The 22581-nt window shown below is 40.7% G+C and overlaps 1 protein-coding gene across 1 annotated transcript in view; it reads right to left on the reverse strand.

The window, feature by feature from the left end:
• Positions 1–22581, reverse strand: part of cacng2a (calcium channel, voltage-dependent, gamma subunit 2a) — an 84750-nt gene that overhangs the window by 15564 nt on the left and 46605 nt on the right. The window contains exon 2 of the mRNA XM_085405297.1: positions 15113–15196. Coding sequence (XP_085261423.1) covers positions 15113–15196 — 84 coding nt within the window. The remainder of the gene's footprint in view (positions 1–15112; positions 15197–22581) is intronic.

Here is a 22581-nt window from a genome sequence, read left to right on the forward strand (position 1 = left end):
TGCTTTTGTCCTGTCTTCCTCTCCTCACCTCCAACCAGTTGCAGCAGATGGTCGCCCCCTCCCTGTGCCCAGTTCTGCTGGAGGTTTCTTACTGTTAAGAGGGAGTTTTTCCTTCCCCCTGTTGCCAAGTGTTTGCTCATAGGGGATTATCTAAAGTAAGTCTTTTCTCTGTAATAATTGTAGGGTCTTTACCTTAAAATGTAAAATACCTCCAGGTAACTATTGTTGTGATTCGGTGCTATATAAATAAATCTGAATTAAACTGATAAAAAGATCAAATTAAACAAAGCTTAAAAGTTCTCCTCTCTCAGCAAGTTGCTCTATAATTCCTGAGCAACTTGACTACCTGACATGTTGAGGGATGTCTGTAAAATGCTATTGAGTGCTCTGTATGTTCTGAAATGAAGCTAAATGGTGATAAATTAGGCTAAACTAAAAGTACAAATGACTAAACTGCACTTTTTCATTATTTTTATCTCAGTAAAAACTCATATGGGAACATAAACTGTATCTTTTGCCTCAGCTTTTATATATTTTATATATATAACATAACATATATAAACGACTGTAGAGGAGCAAGCCTTCTCTGGTATTGACGTCAGGACAAACACTGTACATTGGGAACTTCATGGCATGGGCTTCTATAGCTGAGCAGTTTCTGTACATTTAGATGATCCAGTAGTTTTGTTCATATGCTGTATTGCATTGTATAACATATTCACGTGTCTAAACATGCACACTGTCCTCTTTACAAATGCATCTCCCTGCACCTTCTATCCCTCCCCCCTGTCTTCCCCCCTCTCTCTTTCATTGACAGGGCTGAGAGGAAATTAGCATTGGCTCTTAATCAGCCTCCCCCAGCCCTAAATGTGCTGATGTGCAGGATGGGGTCATGCTAATCAGGTGCCTCAGCTCCCAGGCACATTGACTTAATACTACAAACGCTTATTAATCCCCCTCCACATCTCTCCCCTCCTCTTCCTCAATACCGAGCCCTTGCACCGTCCTCGTCCTGGCCGTGAGGCTCCCCCCTCCTCATCTACCTCGCATCAATCACACACAAAAAATATACAGTGTAAAACGATGTGTGCACAGACAACAGAAATTAGCTTTGGTGGCTAAATATAAAATTTGAGAGAGTGCTTGCACAGCTTTCATCCTGTTTCTGAAAGCTTATCCGTCTTGACAACACGCGTCGCAGGCACAATGCAATTCAACTTGAAATGACTGAAAAATGGATGCAGGTTCTACTCACTGGCAATTGTAAAGTGGCACAAGAACATTAGAGTTATTCACAATTGATGCTGAAGACCCCTCTTATTTATGTATTGTTAATTTTTGTATGTTTTTTATTTAAGTCACTTTAAGCAAAACAACAAAAATTAACTACTTGTGACTGCATATTAGCAAACATTGGAAGTGAATGACGTCAAAAGGACCATGAAAATACCCAAAGTCTCACAGGACAGTTTCGATACACCCTGAATAGGTTACCAGCCACCAGCAATAATATTTCACATATGGTCTACTTAGAATCACCAATTAACCTACCATGCTTGTCTTCGGACTGTGGGAGCAAGCGGGAATGCAGAGAGAACCCACGGAAGCACATGGAGAACATGCAATTCTAAACAGAAAGACCCCAGCTGGCCGACAGATTTCAAGCAAAAGCCACAGCTTGTGTTAGCCACAGCTAAGCTACAGTTAGTCACATCATTTGAGGATCTTCCACACTTTTAATCTGTTTCAAGTCACAGCTGAAGGATGGTAACGCAAAGTTGGACCATAGATAACTGCATTAATGCAGACTGTCAGACAGCTTTAATGAAGTGCTGTGAGATGGTAGAAAGAGGGCCGAGTCCACAACAACAGGAGGTGGAGTCAAGCAGCAGACTGTCACATAGGTTACTGGGACTTGAGTCCCATGTGAAACAAATAGCAATGAGAAAGTAGGTTTGAATGATTCAGAGTTTCACATAATCCTTATTTACCTTAAATGGGACTTGATGCTGTTTGTCAGGTCATTCACTCACTGACACGAGCTGTTTTTGCTCTTCCCTTTTTGAAGCCACACAACTTTTAAGTCAGGCTAATCAGAGTCAACTCTCTATCTGAGATCACCAAGAATATCCTCTCCCATCATACATCATACAGAGCAGAGTAGAAAAAAACTCTCCTGAAACCTGAACTTTCTTTTTCATGCTGACCTCAGTACTTGAAATGTTTAACATGGTTAGCATGCACATCCACCTCTATGACTTTATATATGACAAAAAATACGAAAAAGCATAATATGACTACCTTAATGACAACATTATCCATGCCTTACCACTTTTTGGTACAAAGCTTTTTGTCATAAAATTGGGCCCTGAAGGCATCATTTTTTTAAGTGCAGCCCTAATGTGCATGTTATGGGTGCACAATGGCAGCGGCCCCCAACCTTTTTTGCGCCATGGACCGGTTTATGTCCGACAATATTTTCACGGACCGGCCTTACGGTGTTGCGGATAAATACAACAAAATAAAACCAGTACCGGTACCAAAAAAAGGAAGATTTATTCATAACACACGAGAAAAGACCCAGGGAAACTGAGTTAATGATAAAAACGATAAAAAAAAATAACGATAAAAAACGATAAAACCCCTGAAAACCATGAATTTCACACCTGAGCCTCAACTCTCGGTCCGTGGCCCGGGGGTTAGGGACCGCTGCACTATTCCCTCTAAAATAGCAAAAACTGTTATGAAAAACATTTTTTAATTGCCAAAAAAAATGGTTTCCCAACCATTTTGCAGCATAAGTAAGTAGTGCTGAATTTCCCAAGTTTATATTTTGATGTAAACTCAGGAAATTAATCATGTTTTTGCTCTTTTGACTCATTTTTTATAAAGTTTCTAGAGTTTTGTACATATAAAATTTGGCTAATTTGGTTGACAGTTTCTAAAAAAAACTCCTTATCAAGCCTTTTAAAAACATCAGTTTCTTGTATTTTTGTTTTGTGATAGTTGAGATTATCTGATCTCTGTGATGGTGACCTTGGCGCACGTTTAAAAAAGAAAACTCTGAACAGGTTTACAGCACATATTAGTATGATAGGGATGCAAAATCTTTTCATGGATACGCTCACGTTTTGTTGTTTGTTTGAAACACTGATTTGAACCACCAGATGACAAAGATCTGAATACAATCCCATGATCTTCTCATATTCACCCTGCTGTCATTAAAGCCAAGCAGTTCTCCTACCGAGCACTGCACCGTCACATTAACATACCAACGCATGCAGGCCGATCCGTGGTGGACTGTAAAAGAGAAATCAGTTCATGTGACAGGCCTGCTCTCACAGCTAAAGTTCCCTTCACAGAACACATTTCAATTACTGTAATTACCCTCCACTCCACTGCTGATGTCCCCACAGATCACGCCTCAATGTGTGTGTGATGACGTCTGGCTCGCTGCCAGACCTTAGCATGACCAACAGCACACATGCGGGGAAGGAAACGCCCCACTGAGCTGCCTCAAAACAGGTTTGAAAGTATACATATATCATGAGCAGTACAAAGCTTGTGTGCTTGCAGCTGCTTTATAAACCCAATATTTTAATCAACATTACAACATATTTTACTTTAAATAGATTTGATGAAAGTTTGCTTACATCATGCATCAAACTGGAATCAAGAACAACATACAGAGGCATGATGTGGCCAAAACGGTGCTAAGAATCTTTTCACATGGAGACAAAAATGGTCCCAAAGATCAAGATTTTATGAAAATGTCAAAGGTTAACTACACAGTGATGTCATAAAGCTTTGCAAAAACACATTTCAATACATTCTTCAAAGCTATAACTCAAAAACAGAAGGGGACATTGTTACCATGTTTCCTGTGTGATCACATAAAAAAACAGAGATATATGAACCAAACTGTGCTGCTCCTCAGGTTTCCTTAATCCTTGTTGCTTAACTCATCTTAATGTTCTTCTCAAAGTTTCTACACACATCTAGAAGCTTGAATGATGAATAGATTTACTGACTTGTGTTGATCAGAGTGTTAGATACTGTCAGGGTGGAAAATCTATCAGAAGACTTCTAATGCAACCAGGAATGTCCACAATACCTGATTTAAATATGTTCGCTGGCACCTCTGGACTGTTTTCAGTGAGTATACTATTTATAGATCTCTCTGTAGAGATCCCTGATATCTTCTTTCACTCGTGCTGAATCTCCTCCAGATAAAAACTAATCTTTCATCTTGATTTTCATTTTTTTGGGAAGTGGATGGTGTCACAGGTGATCCAGGTGGTCCAAAGATTACTGAGAGTTCATTTACAATGAGCAACAAGGACACAGAGTAAAGTTCAGATCGTTTCCTCTGAATGGTCTCCATTAGGAAGGTGCTTAAGACGTTAGAGTGGAACTTCTTGTTGACTGCAAGCTCCTGGAAGATCAGTTTAAGAACTAAAGAGCATTATCCTGGTCTCCTCACCTGAGGTTCTGCTCTGAAGCTTGGAAATTGTGAGCTCTAAAAATCTAAAAAAGAAATCTGAAAATAGCTGCTGTGCTGAAAACTGTCAGAGATGATCTTAATGGGAGTTTAGCATAATCTAAATGGCTGTTTCACAGAACTTTTTGATCATCTACAAAGCAATGGGCAATAAGCCTATCATACTCACATGTCACAAAACGAGGAACCTGCTATTTACACAGCGTAATAGTACTAGATGTCTAAAACTCCACGCTATACACAGCATCCCTCTGAAATTAGTGTTAAGACCCCTGTTCTTTATAATTGATCTACTTCCTCTTTGAAATATTCATCATTCTGGAATACAGTTATATTTTTTTATACTTTATGTGTCTACAAAACCCAACACCTTAAGGCATTCACCATCTGTATGATGATCACTGACAGTCAAACTAAACAATAAATAAAGTGACATCATCCTCAACGGTTACTTTTTACATAGATGGCTGTCCAGTCCACACCTGCCCCCATTTCAAAAGTCTTGGTGTGGTCTTGGATAATACTCTTCTTCACTGCCAACATCACTAATGCCTCATGTTTAGCTTACTTTAGTCCAACAAGACTCCGCCCCTTTCTTTCTCATACCCAAACATCATAGAACTCAAGTAAAAATATCCAATCCCTATATATAGAAAAAAATGTTTATTAAGATAGTTATATTGCTCTCTTTGCAATGAAAGAGCCTGCAAACAATTCTTTTGTACTTTTTGTGTAATGGCAGTAAAGATTCTGATTCTGAAGTTCTCACGTAAGATTGCTGTAGTGCCATTTTGGTCTTCTTAAAAAAGATTCAAATTTGACAGAACCTCTCCTCATCCAGCATCACTGGCTCCCCATTCTCCAGCACATCCAATACAAGAGTCTGCTCGTCCCTCTCAAAGCCCTCCATGACTCCATGACAGAGACAACAGGCTAAGGGCCACATAAGTACCTCCTGCTAAACGCAAGTCAAATTGAGTTGAATAAAATCATTGTAATTATTATGTAAACTACAGAAAAACTAAATACTTTCAACACAAATTACCTTTTACTTAGAAGCTCAAATCCACAAATTTATCTCATACGGAATTCATGTATTGAACCAGTTTCTTCTTTAGTACCCAGAGGTATTTTTTTCTCTTTTGATTGCATATGGATCAGCTTTCTCTCTGTCTTGCATCACTGCATGAAACATTTTCACTTTGGTTATGTGCTGCACAAAAAGCCCACAAACTGTCAACACTGACCCTTTTACCGCTCAATGTTTGAAGATAAAAAGAAGGCGCGTATTGGAAATTTCAGCCCTCACAACTGATGAATAAATGTGTAAAACTGATCTGAGAGGGTGTGGCCGTCTTTTCAAATGTCCCAGTGACAGCGGACCACTGTGGCTCGTCCCGCATACGCTAATCTCATTTTAATGTGAGGACGCACTTCCTCACCTCTGTGTTTTACAAGCTGAGCTTCCTCTATATTCTCCCTTAATAAGATATAAAGTTAGAGGGCTAACATTCACTCGGTCACCCAGGACAAAAATGATTGGCTATTAATTTATTGGCCCGTGTCTAAGCACTGTATGTTTTATGTATTAGGCAACGGATTCCTTATTTGTTGCCTTGGATACTGCAAAAAGTACAGGATGCTCAAGGTCAGTGTGACCAACTAGGAAGCTGCTGAAGCAAACACTCAGGCTGGATACTAACTACCACCACCTATTAACATATTTTATACCCGTTTGATAGCCCATCCCTCCCCTATCTATCTCTACACACACATACACAGACACTATCAAAACTCATACTAGAGACTCACTGCACTGCTCTGCAAGCTGGTGTGATTGCTACCCCCTGCCTGTGCCCTACAAGCCCCTGTGTGTCCTCCCCCAGACCCATTGATTTTATTGGGCGACACCAAAGCCAGTTTAGGCCAGCGTCCAGTCTGCCGCAAGGCCTTAGGGTGACATAGGCCATGAGAAGCCTGTCCTTCTGTCATCAATGTCAGCGAATACTTCCAGATCAACGTATGCAAGCAGAAGACTCAAGGCTGGATCTGGACAAACAAAAAAATCTGTGATTAAAGTCTCCTAAATGGAAAACATTTTGCATGTGATATTGGTTTTCATTGACTTCACATGCTGAAACTACTCGACTGTGGGCCACTGTAAATAAATAGTGGGCGCTCACAGCTGTGCCCTCATTCTACAGTGTACACTTATCAGACTAATACATTCACACAGAAAAAAACAAACAAACTTGAATTGAATGTGGGATTGATCTTTGAAGAAACAATACAAGAAAAAAAAACAGAAATACAAATGGTATTATTGTTCTTATGTAAACCTACAATAACTGATTTTTGTAAAATGGTATAAACACAACACTGATTCATAAACTCCTTTTTAAAATGTGATATGTCTTCTAAGTTAACTGCTGTCATATTTGTAACAACCTCATAAACAAATAAACTCAGTCTGACTCTATGGCTCATTTGTACTATAAAGACATTGATTTTTGTCACTTTTAATTATTGACATTCTAAAATATGTAAATTAACATGATTTGTGAATAAAGCAAAATCAATGTCTAATCTAGAGCTAAGAACATGCCAGTATTAACATTTGCATTTAGTCTGCTTTAAAATGATTTTACAATGCTTAATGTTTTGCATGTTTTCAATGATTTATAGGTTGGATATGTAACTAGTTAACTAAGTAAGCTAATACTGAAATTCAAAGGTATGCATGCAAATAATCTTCCAACCACCTTAAATTTATATTATAAGTAAATAAGTACAATTAAAGACATTTTAAAATTATTAAATGCTTATTGCTTTCTTAAAAAAGTCCTACTTTTACCTGAAATTTGGTCAACTTGTAGATAAGAAGTATCAGGAACAAAAGACCTCAACATCATTGAAGCAGTGTGGTATCATCTCAGCAGAGAACTCACTAAAAGGCAGCCAACAGCCAAGTTTTTTTAATGCTCTTCAAGAAGTCTGGAGAACTTTTTTTGAAGACTGCTTAAAAAAATTACAAGACAGCTTGCCTGAGCGGGATCAGACTGTGTCCTTCAAGCATGTTGTATGAACTCTGCTTTTTGCTTATATGTTATATTTGATTCCATAAATCGCTTCACCTATTGTGGGATGGCTCAAGACTTTTGCACAGCACTGTATATTTATCTGTTCAAATTTTAAACATCACTTGGTTTTGTGATGATTAAATTGAGGTGAGTAAAACATTCTCAAAACTGCTACTGCAGAAAATAACAAAGGTTTGGATCATATAATCAACAGTTTGACTAATTCAAAAGTTGAAGAGAGCTAGAGACACCGGCAACCATAGTCAATTGTCTTCCAGGGGCCAGAGCAGGCGACATTGAAGGAAATTTAAAACTGCTGGCTAAGGGTAAACGTAAATTCAGTAAAATCATAATTCACGTCGGCAGTAATGACACCCGGTTACGCCAATCGGAGGTCACTAAAATCAATATTGAATCGGTGTGTAACTTTGCCAAAACAATGTCAGACTCTTTTCTCTGGTTCCCTCCCCAATCAGACCAGGAGTGACATGTTTAGCCGCATGTTCTCCTTAAATTGCTGGCTGTCTGAGTGGTGTCCCAGAAACGATGTGGTCTTCATAGATAATTGGCAAACCTTCTGGAGGAAACCTGGTCTTGTTAGGAGAGACGGCATCCATCCCACTTTGGATGGAGCAGCTCTCATTTCTAGAAATATGGACAAATTTATTAAACCCCCCAAAATATGACTATCCAGAGTTGGGACCAGGAAGCAGAGTTGCAGTCTTACACGCCTCTCTGCAGCTTCTCTCCTCCTGCTACCCCCCCCCCCCCCCCCAAAAAAAACCCCATTTCCATTGAGACTGTGTCAGCTCCCAAAAACACAAAAAATAAATTAAAAACCAGCAACAAACAACTTAAACATAAACAGTTACAAAGAAAGAACAATACAGTATCCACATCTGAACCAAAGAGTAAAACAGTGAAATGTGGATTATTAAATATTAGGTCTCTCTCCTCCAAGTCTCTGTTAGTACATGACTTAATAATTGATCAACAAATTGATTTACTCTGCCTTACAGAAACCTGGTTGCAGCAGGATGATTATGTTAGTTTAAATGAATCAACACCCCCGAGTCATTCTAACTATCAGAAATCTCGAAGCACAGGCCGAGGGGGCGATGTGGCAGCAATTTTTCACACCAGCCTATTAATTAATGAAAGACCAAGACAGACTTTTAGTTCAGTGAAAGCCTGATGCTTAGCCTCGTCCACCCCAGCTGTGAAACTCAGAAATCAGTCTTACTTGTTATCATCTATCGTCCACCTGGGCCTTACACAGAGTTTCTGTCTGATTTCTCAGACTTTATATCTAATTTAGTTCTGAGCTCAGATAAAATAATTATTGTGGGTGATTTTAACATCCATGTAGATGCTAAAAGTGACAGCCTCAACATGGCATTTAATCTGTTATTAGACTCAATTGGCTTCTCTCAAAATGTAAAAGAACCCACCCACCACTTTAATCACACTCTAGATCTTGTTTTAACATATGGCATAGAAACTGAACATTTAACAGTGTTTCCTGAAAACCCTCTCCTGTCTGATCATTTCCTGATAACATTTACTTTTACAATAATTGATTACACAGCGGTGAAGAGTAGACTTTATCAAAGTAGATGTCTTTCTGAAAGTGCTGTAACTAAGTTTAAGAATATAATCCACCCACTGTTATCATCTTCAATGCCCTGTACCAACACAGAGCAGAGCAGCTATCTGAACGCTACTCCAACAGAGGTCGATCATCTTGTTAATAATTTCACCTCCTCACTACGTACGACTCTGGATACTGTAGCTCCTGTGAAAACTAAGGCCTCAAATCAGAAGTACCTGACTCCGTGGTATAATTCTCAAACACGTAGCCTAAAGCAGATGACTCGTAATCTGGAGAGGAAATGGCGTGTCACAAATCTAGAGGATCATCATTTAGCCTGGAGAAATAGTTTGCTGCTTTATAAGAAAGCCCTCCGCAAAGCCAGATCTTACTATTCGTCACTGATTGAAGAAAATAAGAACAACCCCAGGTTTCTCTTCAGCTCTGTAGCCAGGCTGACAAAAAGTCAGAGCTCTTGTGAGCCAACAATCCCTTTAACGTTAACTAGTAATGACTTCATGAACTTCTTCACAAATAAAATTTTTATCATTAGAGAAAAAATTACCAGTAATCATCCCACAGATGTAATATTATCTACAGCTACTCTTAGTACCATTGATGTTAAGTTAGACTCTTTTTCTCTAATTGATCTTTCTGAGTTAACTTCAATAATTACTTCCTCCAAACCATCAACGTGTCTTTTAGACCCCATTCCTACAAAACTGCTCAAAGAAGTCCTGCCATTAATTAATTCTTCGATCTTAAATATGATCAACCTATCTCTAATAATCGGCTATGTACCACAGGCCTTCAAGCTGGCTGTAGTTAAACCTTTACTCAAAAAGCCATCTCTAGACCCAGCAGTCTTAGCTAATTATAGGCCAATCTCCAACCTCCCTTTCATATCAAAAATCCTTGAAAGAGTAGTCGTCAAACAGATAACAGATCATCTGCAGAGGAATGGTTTATTTGAAGAGTTCCAGTCAGGTTTCCGAGCTCATCACAGCACAGAAACAGCTTTAGTGAAGGTTACAAATGATCTTCTTATGGCAGTGGACTCATCTCTGTGCTTGTCCTGCTATACCTTAGTGCAGCGTTCGATACTGTCGACCATAATATCCTATTAGAGCGACTAGAACATGCTGTAGGTATTACAGGTACTGCACTGCAGTGGTTTGTATTGTCTCTATCTAATAGACTCCAGTTTGTGCATGTAAATGGAGAGTCCTCTTCACACACTGAGGTCAATTATGGTGTTCCGCAGAGTTTAGTGCTAGGACCAATTCTGTTTACATTATACATACTTTCCTTAGGCAGCATCATTAGAAGACATAGCATAAATGTTCACTGCTATGCAGATGACACCCAGCTCTATCTATCTATGAAGCCAGCTAACACACACCAATTAGTTAAACTGCAGGAATGTCTTAAAGACATAAAGACCTGGATGGCCGCTAACTTTCTGCTTCTTGATTCAGATAAAACTGAGGTTATTGTACTCGGCCCTGAACATCTTAGAAATATAGTATCTAAGCAGATTCTTACTCTGGATGGCATTACCTTGGCCTCCAGTAACGCCATGAGGAACGTTGGAGTCATTTTTGACCAGGACATGTCCTTCAGCGCACATATTAAACAAATATGTAAGACTGCGTTCTTCCATTTGCGCAATATCTCTAAAGTTAGAAATATCCTGTCTCAGAGTGACGCTGAATGCATTTATTACTTCCAGGCTGGACTACTGTAATTCATTATTATCAGGAAGTCCTAAAACCTCACTGAAAAGCCTTCAGCTAATCCAAAATGCTGCAGTAAGAATCCTGACAGGGACTAAAAAGAGAGAGCAGATTTCTCCTGTTTTGGTTCCCTTCATTGGCTTCCTGTTAAATACAGAATTGAATTCAAAATCCTGCTCCTCACATACAAGGTCTTAAATAATCAGGCCCCATCTTATCTTAATGACCTTGTAGAACCATATCACCCTATTAGAGCACTTCGCTCTCGCTCTGCAGGCCTACTTGTTGTTCCTAGAGTATTTAAAAGTAGAATGGGAGGGAGAGCCTTCAGTTTTCAGGCCCCTCTTCTGTGGAACCAGCTTCCAGTTTGGATTCGGGAGACAGACACTATCTCTACTTTCAAGATTAGGCTTCAAACTTTCCTTTTTGCTAAAGCATATAGTTAGGGATGGACCAGGTGACCCTGAATCCTCCCTTAGTTATGCTGCAATAGACGTAGGCTGCCGGGGGATTCCCATGATGCATTGAGTTTTTTCTTTCCTGTCACCTTTCTCACTCACTATGTATTAATAGACCTCTCTGCATTGAATCATATCTGTTATTAACCTCTGTCTCTCTTCCACAGCATGTCTTTTATCCTGTCTTCCTTCTCTCACCCCAACCAATCACAACAGATGGCCGCCCCTCCCATAGCCTGGTTCTGCCGGAGGTTTCTTCCTGTTAAAAGGGAGTTTTTCCTTCCCACTGTCGCCAAAGTGCTGCTCATAGGGGGTCATATGATTGTTAGGTTTTTCTCTGTATCTATGAAGCGCCTTGAGGCGACTTTTGTTGTGATTTGGCGCTATATAAATAAAATTGAATTGAATTGAATTGAATAGAATAAATACTGCTAAAAATAATATCAAGAGACTAAAATGCCTGCCTGTGACTAACAGTTAATTTCCTGCTCCAGCGTGGATCCACGGGCATCCACATCTCCTCCCCGCACATGATTTTTCCCTCTCATTGCAACACGTTGTTCGGTTTTAGTATTAGCAGATTGCATAACTAGGCGTTTTCTTCCTCTGTTTCTTCTCTCTCAGCTGCTTAGCACCCAGTAGAGCAGCCGATGATGGGAGCTCCAACACGGCATGATCTAAAAACCCAGTGGCGCTTTAGTGTGCCTCAGCTGGCTTATATAACCCCGTGTGGATGCGCAAACTGCCTTGCTATTGGGAGAGCTGGACTCACGGAGCAGACACACACGCACACACAAACACGCACAGAGAGAAGCTACTGACATGTATTTGTACATGCGTGGATGTCGGCATGAGGACAGCAGATCTGTGCATGTGCGGTGGAGCGGGGGTGTATGTTGAGCACAGTAAAGTCAGATTTGTCTGTTTTATGCTCGGCAGCCACATCACCGAATTTCTCACTCCCTCCTCCTCACTATGCTGTCTGATGACATCACCAGTGTGTCCCCTTGATTTTGGACGCCGTGCTCGCCGGTGATGTCACTTCCGTCGGGCCTTCACCTGAAGTGACATCATTCCTGTTGCATAACTATCCCCTCTCTCCCTCAGCTGTGAGAGCAAAGGCAGCTTTTCTCCATCTTTGGCCACCCAGAGGCACCGTGAAACTCCTCATTATGGAAATGCCAGGTGTGTCCGTGAAAGGGAAAAGCGCCGATGTATAAAAGCATCACTGGGGTTTAACATGAAAGACACGCATACTGCATCCCACATGACCTTATCTTGCATACGGGATAAAAAAAAACATGCAATGCTGCAAATCATCGTGACTGAGATGACATGAGGCACTGTGCAACTCCTGACATGTAAAACTATGAGTGTGAGGTGTGAGGGTGAAGAGATGCAGAGAGAGTGAGAGAGACAACGACCGAGAGAGGCCTGACCTATATAAGAAGGAGGCTGAAATATTTATGGATGTGAGTGTCCTAATTGGCAAGCTACTGGGAGCAATGCGGCCTTCTCCTCCAGTCACAGCCTGGGAAGAGGTTAACGTGCACAGAGCATCAGTGGTCTGAGGGCCAGACCGCTGCTTCTACCCCATGACTGTCATCCTCAGCCTGAGAGATGCCTTGTTATGAGTGTGATCTGCTTTTGCCAGGGCTATGGCATTGTTAGAATCATTACCAGAACTGTTATCGTAACCGTGGTGCATACGGGCGGGAACAACCGCTCAGAGCGCTGAGTCAAACGCAGCCTAATTGGCCGGGGTTAATATCCAGCACTGGCACACACCGTTAGGCTGTCTGTCAGGCCTCGATTACAATCCCTGCAGACGAAGACGAGAGGATGGACACTTTCTGACTTACAGTTTCAAATCACTGCAGGCTGCAGGGGGAATGAGGTCAACCAGGGCTCGGGACATTGGCATTTTTATGAAGTATGACAGAGCGTTAAAGCTGGCACCTATGTTTAATTATGATGAGTGTTAATGAAACGTAAAAATTCTAGATGTCAGTACTTACAGAAAAATATAGTTATATGACCAAGTCATCTACACATCTATTTGTAGCAAACTTTAGAGAGTAGAGTACAAATATTTTTTAACTCGGATGAAGCTCACACCCGCCTTCTGTATCAAGCTATTAGGCCTCATTTATTAGCAGTGCATATACGCAAATCTGCATGTAAATCAGTGATTTATCAATATTTCTGTACCTGAATTTATTTGCACGTTGCACAAAATGCGTTAGAAGTTCAAACCATATGTACGAAAAGATGACAAAGGCCTGGCTTTCTTTGGAAGTTTAAAAACAAATCTTGAATACTATAAAAATGAATACTTCTACTCCTTCTACTACTACTATTACTATTCAGAATGTTTATTTTTATTGCCATTTGTTCTTTATTTAGAGTTTTCCACAACACTATGAGACACAAAAACATCAGGATTGCAATGAAATTAAAAAACAAAAATGTAAAGATTTGTAAAGAAAACAAAAAAGTAAGAGGGAAGGTCCTACACCTTTCCTTTTACTTTAACCTTTATATTTAAACATAATTCATTCTTACTTACTTAAAATTATGTTGCCTTTAGTTAAAAAATGACAAATCGTTTCTGGATATTATGACTTAAAGTCTCATTTTCGGTCAAATGATCACATGCTTTTTGCCCTCAATCTGTCTTATGCTTTTTCTAGTAGTCTGTTAGTGTTTTCTCATATCAACATTGGTGCCAAAATTATGATTTTTTTCTTGAATTGCCGTGAGTGTCTCAGAGGTAATGATATTCAGAACCAAGGGGATGCAGTGGGGCACTTTTGCACACAGAGTGCACACGGAGAAGTTTGAGTAGTGCGAATATTTCCTGCTGTGCAATGAAGAACTGTACCTCCGTATCTACAGTTCATGAGTGACAGCTGCACCACACACTTCAGCAGAACAGAAACATGTACAGTCACTATCAGCTATCAGCAGGCCTGGAGCAGTCACAAAGTTACAAGTGTCCATATAAACTTTTCAGTGTGGATATGAGGACTCCAGCCAATGCGTTTCCAAAATCAGTATTACACTCCAAAAAAGTTTCTCTATGAAAGCTGTGTTAACAGATTGCATTACAAGAAAGAAGGCAGCTCATAAAAATTTCTTCTCTGTCCTTCCAAAAAAACAAACCAAATTAAATCCACTCAAAGAAAAAAGGATTTAAAGCTTAGGTGTGCTCATAAAAGTATTAACAATTAGTTACTGATCTAAATCTCTAAATTGAATTTCTTATCTTTTAAGCAAATACAAAGATTAATGGGACTATTGACCTAGTGATAGTAACAGCACCTGTTGTGATTTTTAGGATTAGCAGGCAAATGAGTCCGACAAGCATCTCTGTCTTGCTTGCACAAAGAAAAAGAGAGCAGAAATCAATGGGCTGTGTTTACAGGGTACACAGCCGACTGTAACACTGCACGTTATGTTACACACAGCCAAGCAGTAAAAACAGACGAGCTGCTTGGCAGGGCTGAGCCTGGCCAGCCTCACGCTAAAGGCAGGAAGAGACGGTGCTGACACACGGGCCAAGAGCAGCGACTGGCACCGTGCTCCAGTCTGAGCAAAAAGTGGAAAGAATTTCAAAAAGAAATTATAGAAGGAGAAGCAAAATTCCTGAAGTGATTTTTTTTCTCGTGTGGTCACTTTAAAGACAAACAGAAAAAAGTCACAATGTTTCTGTGTGTGAAAGTAAAGACTGAATATATACTTACGTAAGAAGTACTCAGATGGGTCTGCTTCATAATCTGTTTCCTCGGGAAAGTGGTCTATCTGTTTACACATGCCTTTGAAGTTTCCTGTTGAGTGAAAACAGAAAGAGGGTTCAGGAGAGCTCTAAACGAAACACTGCAAAAATCTACAACTGGAGTCAGTTTGATATCAGACAGACACGTCGACCTTTTACACTCCATATCATCAACAGACTATGTATCCTCAGTTCTATTGAGGAGGGAATTTGACTTTCCTCAACCAGTTACTACTGGTGTACCAGACTGAATCTAACACGTGGGCCATGCCAACATTACTTGTTTTGTTGTATAAGTGAAGTAGATAAAGGTAAAAACCGTTTTGCATGTTCATGTTTTTGTTCTTCAGCTTTTCTCAGTCTGACTTTTTAAAATATCATTTTCACAGCTCCACAACTTGGAGGACAGGTTCAAAGGTCCTTTTGGTCTTTACTGTAAGTTAACTGAATATTTTAGGTTTCAAACATGTACCTCAAGGTGCTTTATACTGTAAGGTAAAGATCCTACAGTAATAAAGAGAAAACCCAACAATCAGACAACCCCCAGTGAACAAGCACTTGGCGACAGTGGGAAGGAAAAACTCCCTTTTAACAGGAAGGAAGCCTCCGGCTGATCCAGGCTTGGGAAGGGGCTGAGGGAAGCGACACAGGACAAAAGTCCCACTGTGGAAAAGAGCCAGAGTTTAATATGAACTATTAATTAAACACAAACTGTTTATGATCATGCACAACACTTTTGTTCTTTTAATGGTCAACACAGACAGTGTCATAACAGCTCATATGAGTGGACTGATCTCTTTAGAAAGCACACCTGAGCATCAGGCCTCTCTGGCAGCAGTTGGCAGCTTGTAAACAAGAGCTGTGCAGCTGGTGCGACCTGGAGCTGCTCCAACTGCCGTGCAGAGAGAACCTCATCTCTTTTTGGCTGACACCTCGCCGTTCAGGTATGCTGTCCATCCAGGAAACAGCATCCCTCTCCTCTCCCCTCCCTCCAGCTCTTCCCTGCCTGTCTGCTCCGTGCAGAGATCTGGCATTGATGAGGTCACTCAGGGTGACGTGGCGGGGGAGGCACCCATAAGGCATCCATTATGGTCACCTGCTGCTGCAGCGAGGAGGCAGATGCCTGGCCGTTTGATTGGACCAGATTAGTGTTTCATTAACTTCTTCATCTCCTTTCCCTCCAGTGTCCCTCTAATTAGGGGAACAGGTGTTGGTTACCATGGTGCTGAGGAGGTCTTGGCAGCGAGGCATGATGGGCACAGCGGGATGCAGTTATTGCTCTGTGAATGGCCCACATACAGCGGTGGGAAGGGGACCCCTGGTGATGACCACTCAGATATTAAAGAGAGCGTCACCTGACAAAACAAGCCATCAAAGCACCCTCGATCGACTCTCTCATCATGACCTGTGGGTTAGTGCCAGCTGTTGTCTGGTACGAGTATTGAATGGAGAAATGTTCATCTGATTGCCTCATTGTCACTTGTAAAGTTTGCCTACAGATGTAGCAAAAATACTACCATAATTCAGTAAAAATAAAAACGGGCTTATTTTGTAATGAATGAACATTCGCAGGTACTAACAAAGCCATTAAACTACTGGAAAACACGAGAAATAGATGAGCTGATGCAATTTAAAAAGCACAGGTCAGACCTGAATGGTAAAAAACATGTGATATATGTGAGAATCACCAGTTCACACAGATGTTTTCTTTAAGGAAGTCTGGGTACCAGTGTTCAAAATAAAGCTCAATAAGAACATTAATACTGCTTTTAAATTGTGTCGTATTTAGTCACTCTGCCACGTTTCTTTCATTTCAGCCAAACCTGAAACTATTTTGCACTTTTCCCCCTAAAGAATTTTTATATATAAGCTTTTATATATCAGGTTTTCTCTAAAGGATTATAAAATCATTTAATTTAAATATCTATAAATATAATTTTTATAAATATCTATGGAAAATTTGCAGTCAGCCATTTGGCACGCGCCATATTCCCCTTCAGATTCCCCTTCAGAGTTCTGAAAGAGGTCTGATTACTAAGAAAAGAAGAGGCTATAAAAAGTTGCTAAAGAATGAGGTGAACTCCTTAAAACATTGATGTAGTCCTAATATTTAGTCCTTCTTTGACTAAGAAGTTACAATAAAAATACAACTGTAGTGAGGTGAAGAGAGGCTTTGTAACTGAAACTGAAACTCATTTGATCTTTGTGACACGGTTCCCTGTTAATCAGAAGATCACTAACTGGTCATAAAGGGATTTACATAGTCAATAACAATGCTCAGGCACTAAGGTGGTCAAAGTGTGTTAACAAAATATCCCGTACACCATTACATCACCACCCCCACCAGCAGCATCCTGACCCACTGATGCACGGAAGGATGACTTTATGCTTTTTACGCCAAATTCAAAGTACAAATTGAGAGTCGTCAGTCCATTCCTGTTCTCAGCTCTAAACTTTTATTTTTCTATTCTAGGATCTGCAGGATTTCTGAATATGGTCACCTATGTGGATCATTTAGACAGAAGTACAGAAGCTCCACCCACCTGGTGTTTATCAGAATAAAGTCAGCTTAATGGAAGAGGAGCTAAAGTTCACATATCACACGCTGGATGAACTGAGGAGCTGCACTTCTCATACAAAACTACTCTAATAAATTCAGACATTCAAAAGGTGTGAAACAGTGTACCACTCATTTATCGCTTCTAATCCATTAATAAACAACGAAATAAAAAGGATTTTCATCAACAGGCTCTGTGGCAAAGAGGGGGGAAGACAAAAAGAGAGAAAAGCAGGCAGAAAGACAATTAATGGGAAGGAGGAGGAGAGATAAATATAGGAAGGGCAGGTAACAGAGAGGTTTTGAAGGACAGCGAGGGAAGATGGAGCAGGAGGTGGAATACATCAAGTCTGAGTGTCAGTGTAATTGCTGAGCCATGAATAGGGCCTCCAGAGTTTACCGGTCCTCCACAGTTTTGCACTTGATGCTCTGATATATGATGTGAAGCTCCTCTTTGGATGGCGGACCAAATTTCCAGTCAGCTGCTGGGTGATTTCTTTTCACTAAAGATAACTGAAGCTGAAGGAAAATAATCCACCAAAGCTTCTGTAGCTTCTGTAGCATGCTAGTTTCAGTAGTGAGTTGGTGACTACTGCAGGTGTAACCTCACCACCTTCTGCAACTACTACCCCCAGTCAGTACCTCTTCAACATACCTGCTTAAAGAAGCTTTAAATAAGTTGCATTTCTGGGGGAAGAGAGGCAAGGGGGGACACACTTGTGCCTCCTCTCAGAGCATATTTCACTGAAAGATGACTTGTGTTTACATACGACTACATTACACACTCCCAGTGGAGCTGTCTGAGCAAACTAGCAGCAGCAGCAGCAACCCACAGAGCACCATGTGTGTGTCTTAACAGCGTTATCAAGTGGGTGTAAGATTTGGTTTGCAGCTGGCTGGCCTATCCACAGTAGTGTGATTTGTAATACCAGCTGTGGAGAGTGGCCTATTGGGGGAACCACTTCAATTAGCGTGCTGAAAGATTTATGTGACACTTAACCGCTCCAAACGGTCCTTTTCTTGTAAGACATGTAAACTCAGCAGGCTGGTAAATGTTTTATAATGGCATTTTCATTTCAGAGGCCTCCCCACGTGAGTGTGAATGCAGGGGCACAATGCGGAGCGATCCGTTTGGCCATTAGGAGCTTTGGCAGGGGGACTACTGGTGAATGGGAAGGTATTACTGAAGACTCAGGTGTTCAGTGGGTCAAAACACTTATCACTTTGAAGAGAAACACCTGTGTGCACTGAGCAGCTCTTGTACTTTCAGCGCAGTATGCCGAGTAACCAAAGAGCTCTGTGTTTAAAATCACAAGGCGGCTGGAAAATCATATTTTTCCACCATGAGCCAGGATGAAGGTACAAACATTTTTTTAAAAGATCCTAAATTCTTTAACAATGCAATGAAGTTAATGGTGTTTCCTGCAGAATTCAAGTTGGTGTTATTTTAAAAATTACAAAATAGAGTATTCTTAATTGAAACGTCACACATATTGCTTGCACAGTTCTTCTACACAGAGTGAAAAAAGTACAGTAAATTGCAGGTGATCTTGAAATAACTTCAGAAATACCTTGGCAATATTTTTCAGACAAAGCTTGTGTTTAGATTAATTGGTGCACAAACTGCAGTGTGTTGAGTACAATTTAACACATCCTGAACATAGTCAGTGCACCGCACTGCAAGCAGCTTTAAGGCGCATCCTCTCGAGAAGAGACTGCAGTGATTTAGTATTCAAAAACCAAAAAATGTCGGGGAAATTCAGTCACTTGTAGCAACAACAGGTAAAAAAAAAAAGTGAAGTGAAGTGGGTGGTACTGAGTTAAACTTTTAACAATTTTCAACTCAGCAACTGAAGCAACTACCAACAGGAGCAGGAGGTGGTCAACACTAAACAGAATCTCTGAATGTTCAACCATCAGCTAAGATGTTCAGCGTTACAACAAAACTGGTGAAATCGATGTTTACTTTGCAAATATGCTCATGTCTAGCAGGTACGATGCTTCACCCTAAACTGAACTCCAACATGCTCTCCTTTCCAACTTTGCACTTTCACTGTGCCTTTATGTTGATGTAGATTCTCAATCCTACAGTTCATGGTTGGTTGAAGTGCTCAAGTCAAAGCAACTGGACTTCATTTGGTTCTTGAAGATATTTCACCTGTCGTCTGAGAATCCCAGTATTTACCCTGGAGTGGGTTGTCAGCTATTAACTATCAAGACCCAAAAGAAGCCAAGGACTTTAGAAAATTTCAGTATGGCTCAAGTCTAAACTTCATAAATAATAATAATGATGGATTGGATTTATATAGCGCTTTTCTAGGCACCCAAAGCGCTTTACAATACCACTATTCATTCACTCTCACATTCATACACTGGTGGAGGCAAGCTACAGTTGTAGCCACAGCTGCCCTGGGGCAGACTGACAGAAGCGAGGCTGCCATATCGCGCCATCGGCCCCTCTGGCCAACACCAGTAGGCAAGTAGGGTAAAGTGTCTTGCCCAAGGACACAACGACCAGGACAGAGAGCCCGGGGATCGAACCGGCGACCTTCCGGTTACAGATGCGATTCCCAGTCAGTGAAGTAAGTGGAAAAAAATAGCAATAGCGTGTTACTTAATAATATTGATATAATTATAATATTTATAATAATATTTTTCATTGAATAAGATGAAAAAGATTTATTCCCCAATCAAAAAAAGCTTCCTTCTATAGAAGCCTATGTGTGAGGGGCAGGGCATGCTGCAGGCCTCTTATATGCTGGAGCACCACGAATCAAACACACACTAGCAGACGAAACCACAAGAATGCACGGTTACACTTCACCAGTTGAATCTAACTTGTTTGCCAAGTTTTTAGCATGTATCTTGAATATCATGTGCATACCAGTGTGTATGAAATTTATTGTGCTTTATTTAGCTTTTTAGAGTATAAAGATCTAGCTATTAGCTTTGTAAAGTACAGCAGAAAGTATGTAGTATGTAATGATACCCTTTTTTAAAACAAACAATTAACAAGTCATCCATGAATTGCTGTACTGAATTAAATGACGAGGCGTTTAGTATTTTTTCATCCTGGACCAAAATGACTCTACTTATGGTTCAACAAGTACTACTGATTTTAGCCATATTAGCAGCTCAAAGTCAGGCCTCAAGCAATGCTAAAAACAAGCTAAAATTAAAATGGGAACTGATCTTTCGCTGTAAAACACGCTGGAGGTTTAATGTGTGTTGTCCGGTGGATGTCAGTGTGTTTAACAAGGAGTAAAATTAGAGGAATTTTAATATAAAAACCAATTTCTCTGCAGAGAAGCATTATAACATGAAGGATGAACAGATAAAATGAAAAACAAAATCCTCAAAGGACTTCAGATAACTTAACAGAATAGATGAAAAATGAAACTTTCTGACACTTCTGAATATTGAAATAACCACAGCCTGCTCAGCCGGACTGAAAAGCAGCAAGTGACCATGATTTATTGAGCTGCCGCCATAAAACGATAGAGCAGGTTTATCTGTGATCTCTTGCTGGGAGTGAGCCATCACCAGTCCCTCCACGGACCCTTAGCTGTGGTTGAGGAAAGTCTTTGAGTGTTGTCCAGAGAGGGTGTTATCCTGACTAAGTCAATCAGCCCAGACACCACTGACCGCCGTTCCCTCCTATACTGGAAATGAGCTATGGGCTAACCCCATGTCCTCTGTGTCCCCTCCCGTCCCCTGCAGCCATAAAGCACCTCATTACCACAGAGCCTGGAGTGGCAGAAACACTCAGGAGTGAAGTACAGTGTGTGTGTGTGTGTGTGGCAATGAGAGGGGGTGGGAAGGTGAACGTACAGATTTACAGTTTCCCACAGCAGCAAGGCTCAGGGTCTAGTCCTGAGGGGCCGGAGCTTATCCAGCCGGCATCAGGCTCATTTTCACGGCCCTTACACAGCACATACACATAACACCGAGGAGGAGCTCTTGTTGGTCTGGTGATGTTGCCATGTTGCTCTTTATTCAAGCTTTCCCCAGGGTGATGTTCACATTTAGGTGCAGGATATTGGACCAGCTCCAGCTGAGGCAGAGCTCAACCCAATGTGGATCTGTTCCAAAGTTTAGGTGTTGACTGGTTAAAAAAGGTCCGTGACGAAGCTGAGAAAGTTTTTCTAATGCCACTGATAGCACAAGCATGGGCCCTGGCCCCTGGTTATTACAGGAACAGGAAACACTAACTCCTATTTTCTCTCTTGCCATCATTCTCGCAGGCAGATTTCTGGCTTGCTGCTGAGAAATTTCTTCAAGTTTTAAGGCCGCTTTGAGTCATTTCTTCCTCCTCGACTGTGAGTTAATCTCCATTTTGCTGCATATAGTATGATCGAAGTCACTGCACAAAGCCTGACAGAACACACACGGAGGGATTTTAGCTTACTTTCCTTCTTTTTCTGAGTGATTAAACCAACATATCACACAACAGTATCATCAGCAGTAGGTGAGATCCTCAAATGCAGATGAAATAACAGTAACAGGGAACATGACCACGTATGATTCATCTATCTGGTTTTATATCCAGCGCAGAAGAGCATCAATATTCCTGCTTGAGCTTTCCAGTTATTTGACACATGAAGATCAGTTTACTTGTGTGTCTTTGGAGAAGTTTCATCTGAGAGAGCGACTCAAGGGGGATCACTTATCATTGGTCTAAATAAAGAGGGTTGAGTTGGACTTTCATACCTCAGTGAGAAGTGGGGAAGAAATGAGTGAAACCTGCTTTAAAATTTGCAGAAATTCCTCATCATTGGTTTACTAAGTTGAATCAAACGAATTTGTGCTAACAATTATCTTCATTGAGTAGCTGATTAATTTATCTGATATAAAAGAACAAAAAGCTCAGTTACACTTTC

This window comes from Rhamphochromis longiceps, linkage group LG4 (genome assembly GCF_057381845.1).
Source record: "Rhamphochromis longiceps isolate RC_006_pf linkage group LG4, R_longiceps_female_GT1.1, whole genome shotgun sequence".
Classification (NCBI taxonomy): domain Eukaryota; kingdom Metazoa; phylum Chordata; class Actinopteri; order Cichliformes; family Cichlidae; genus Rhamphochromis; species Rhamphochromis longiceps.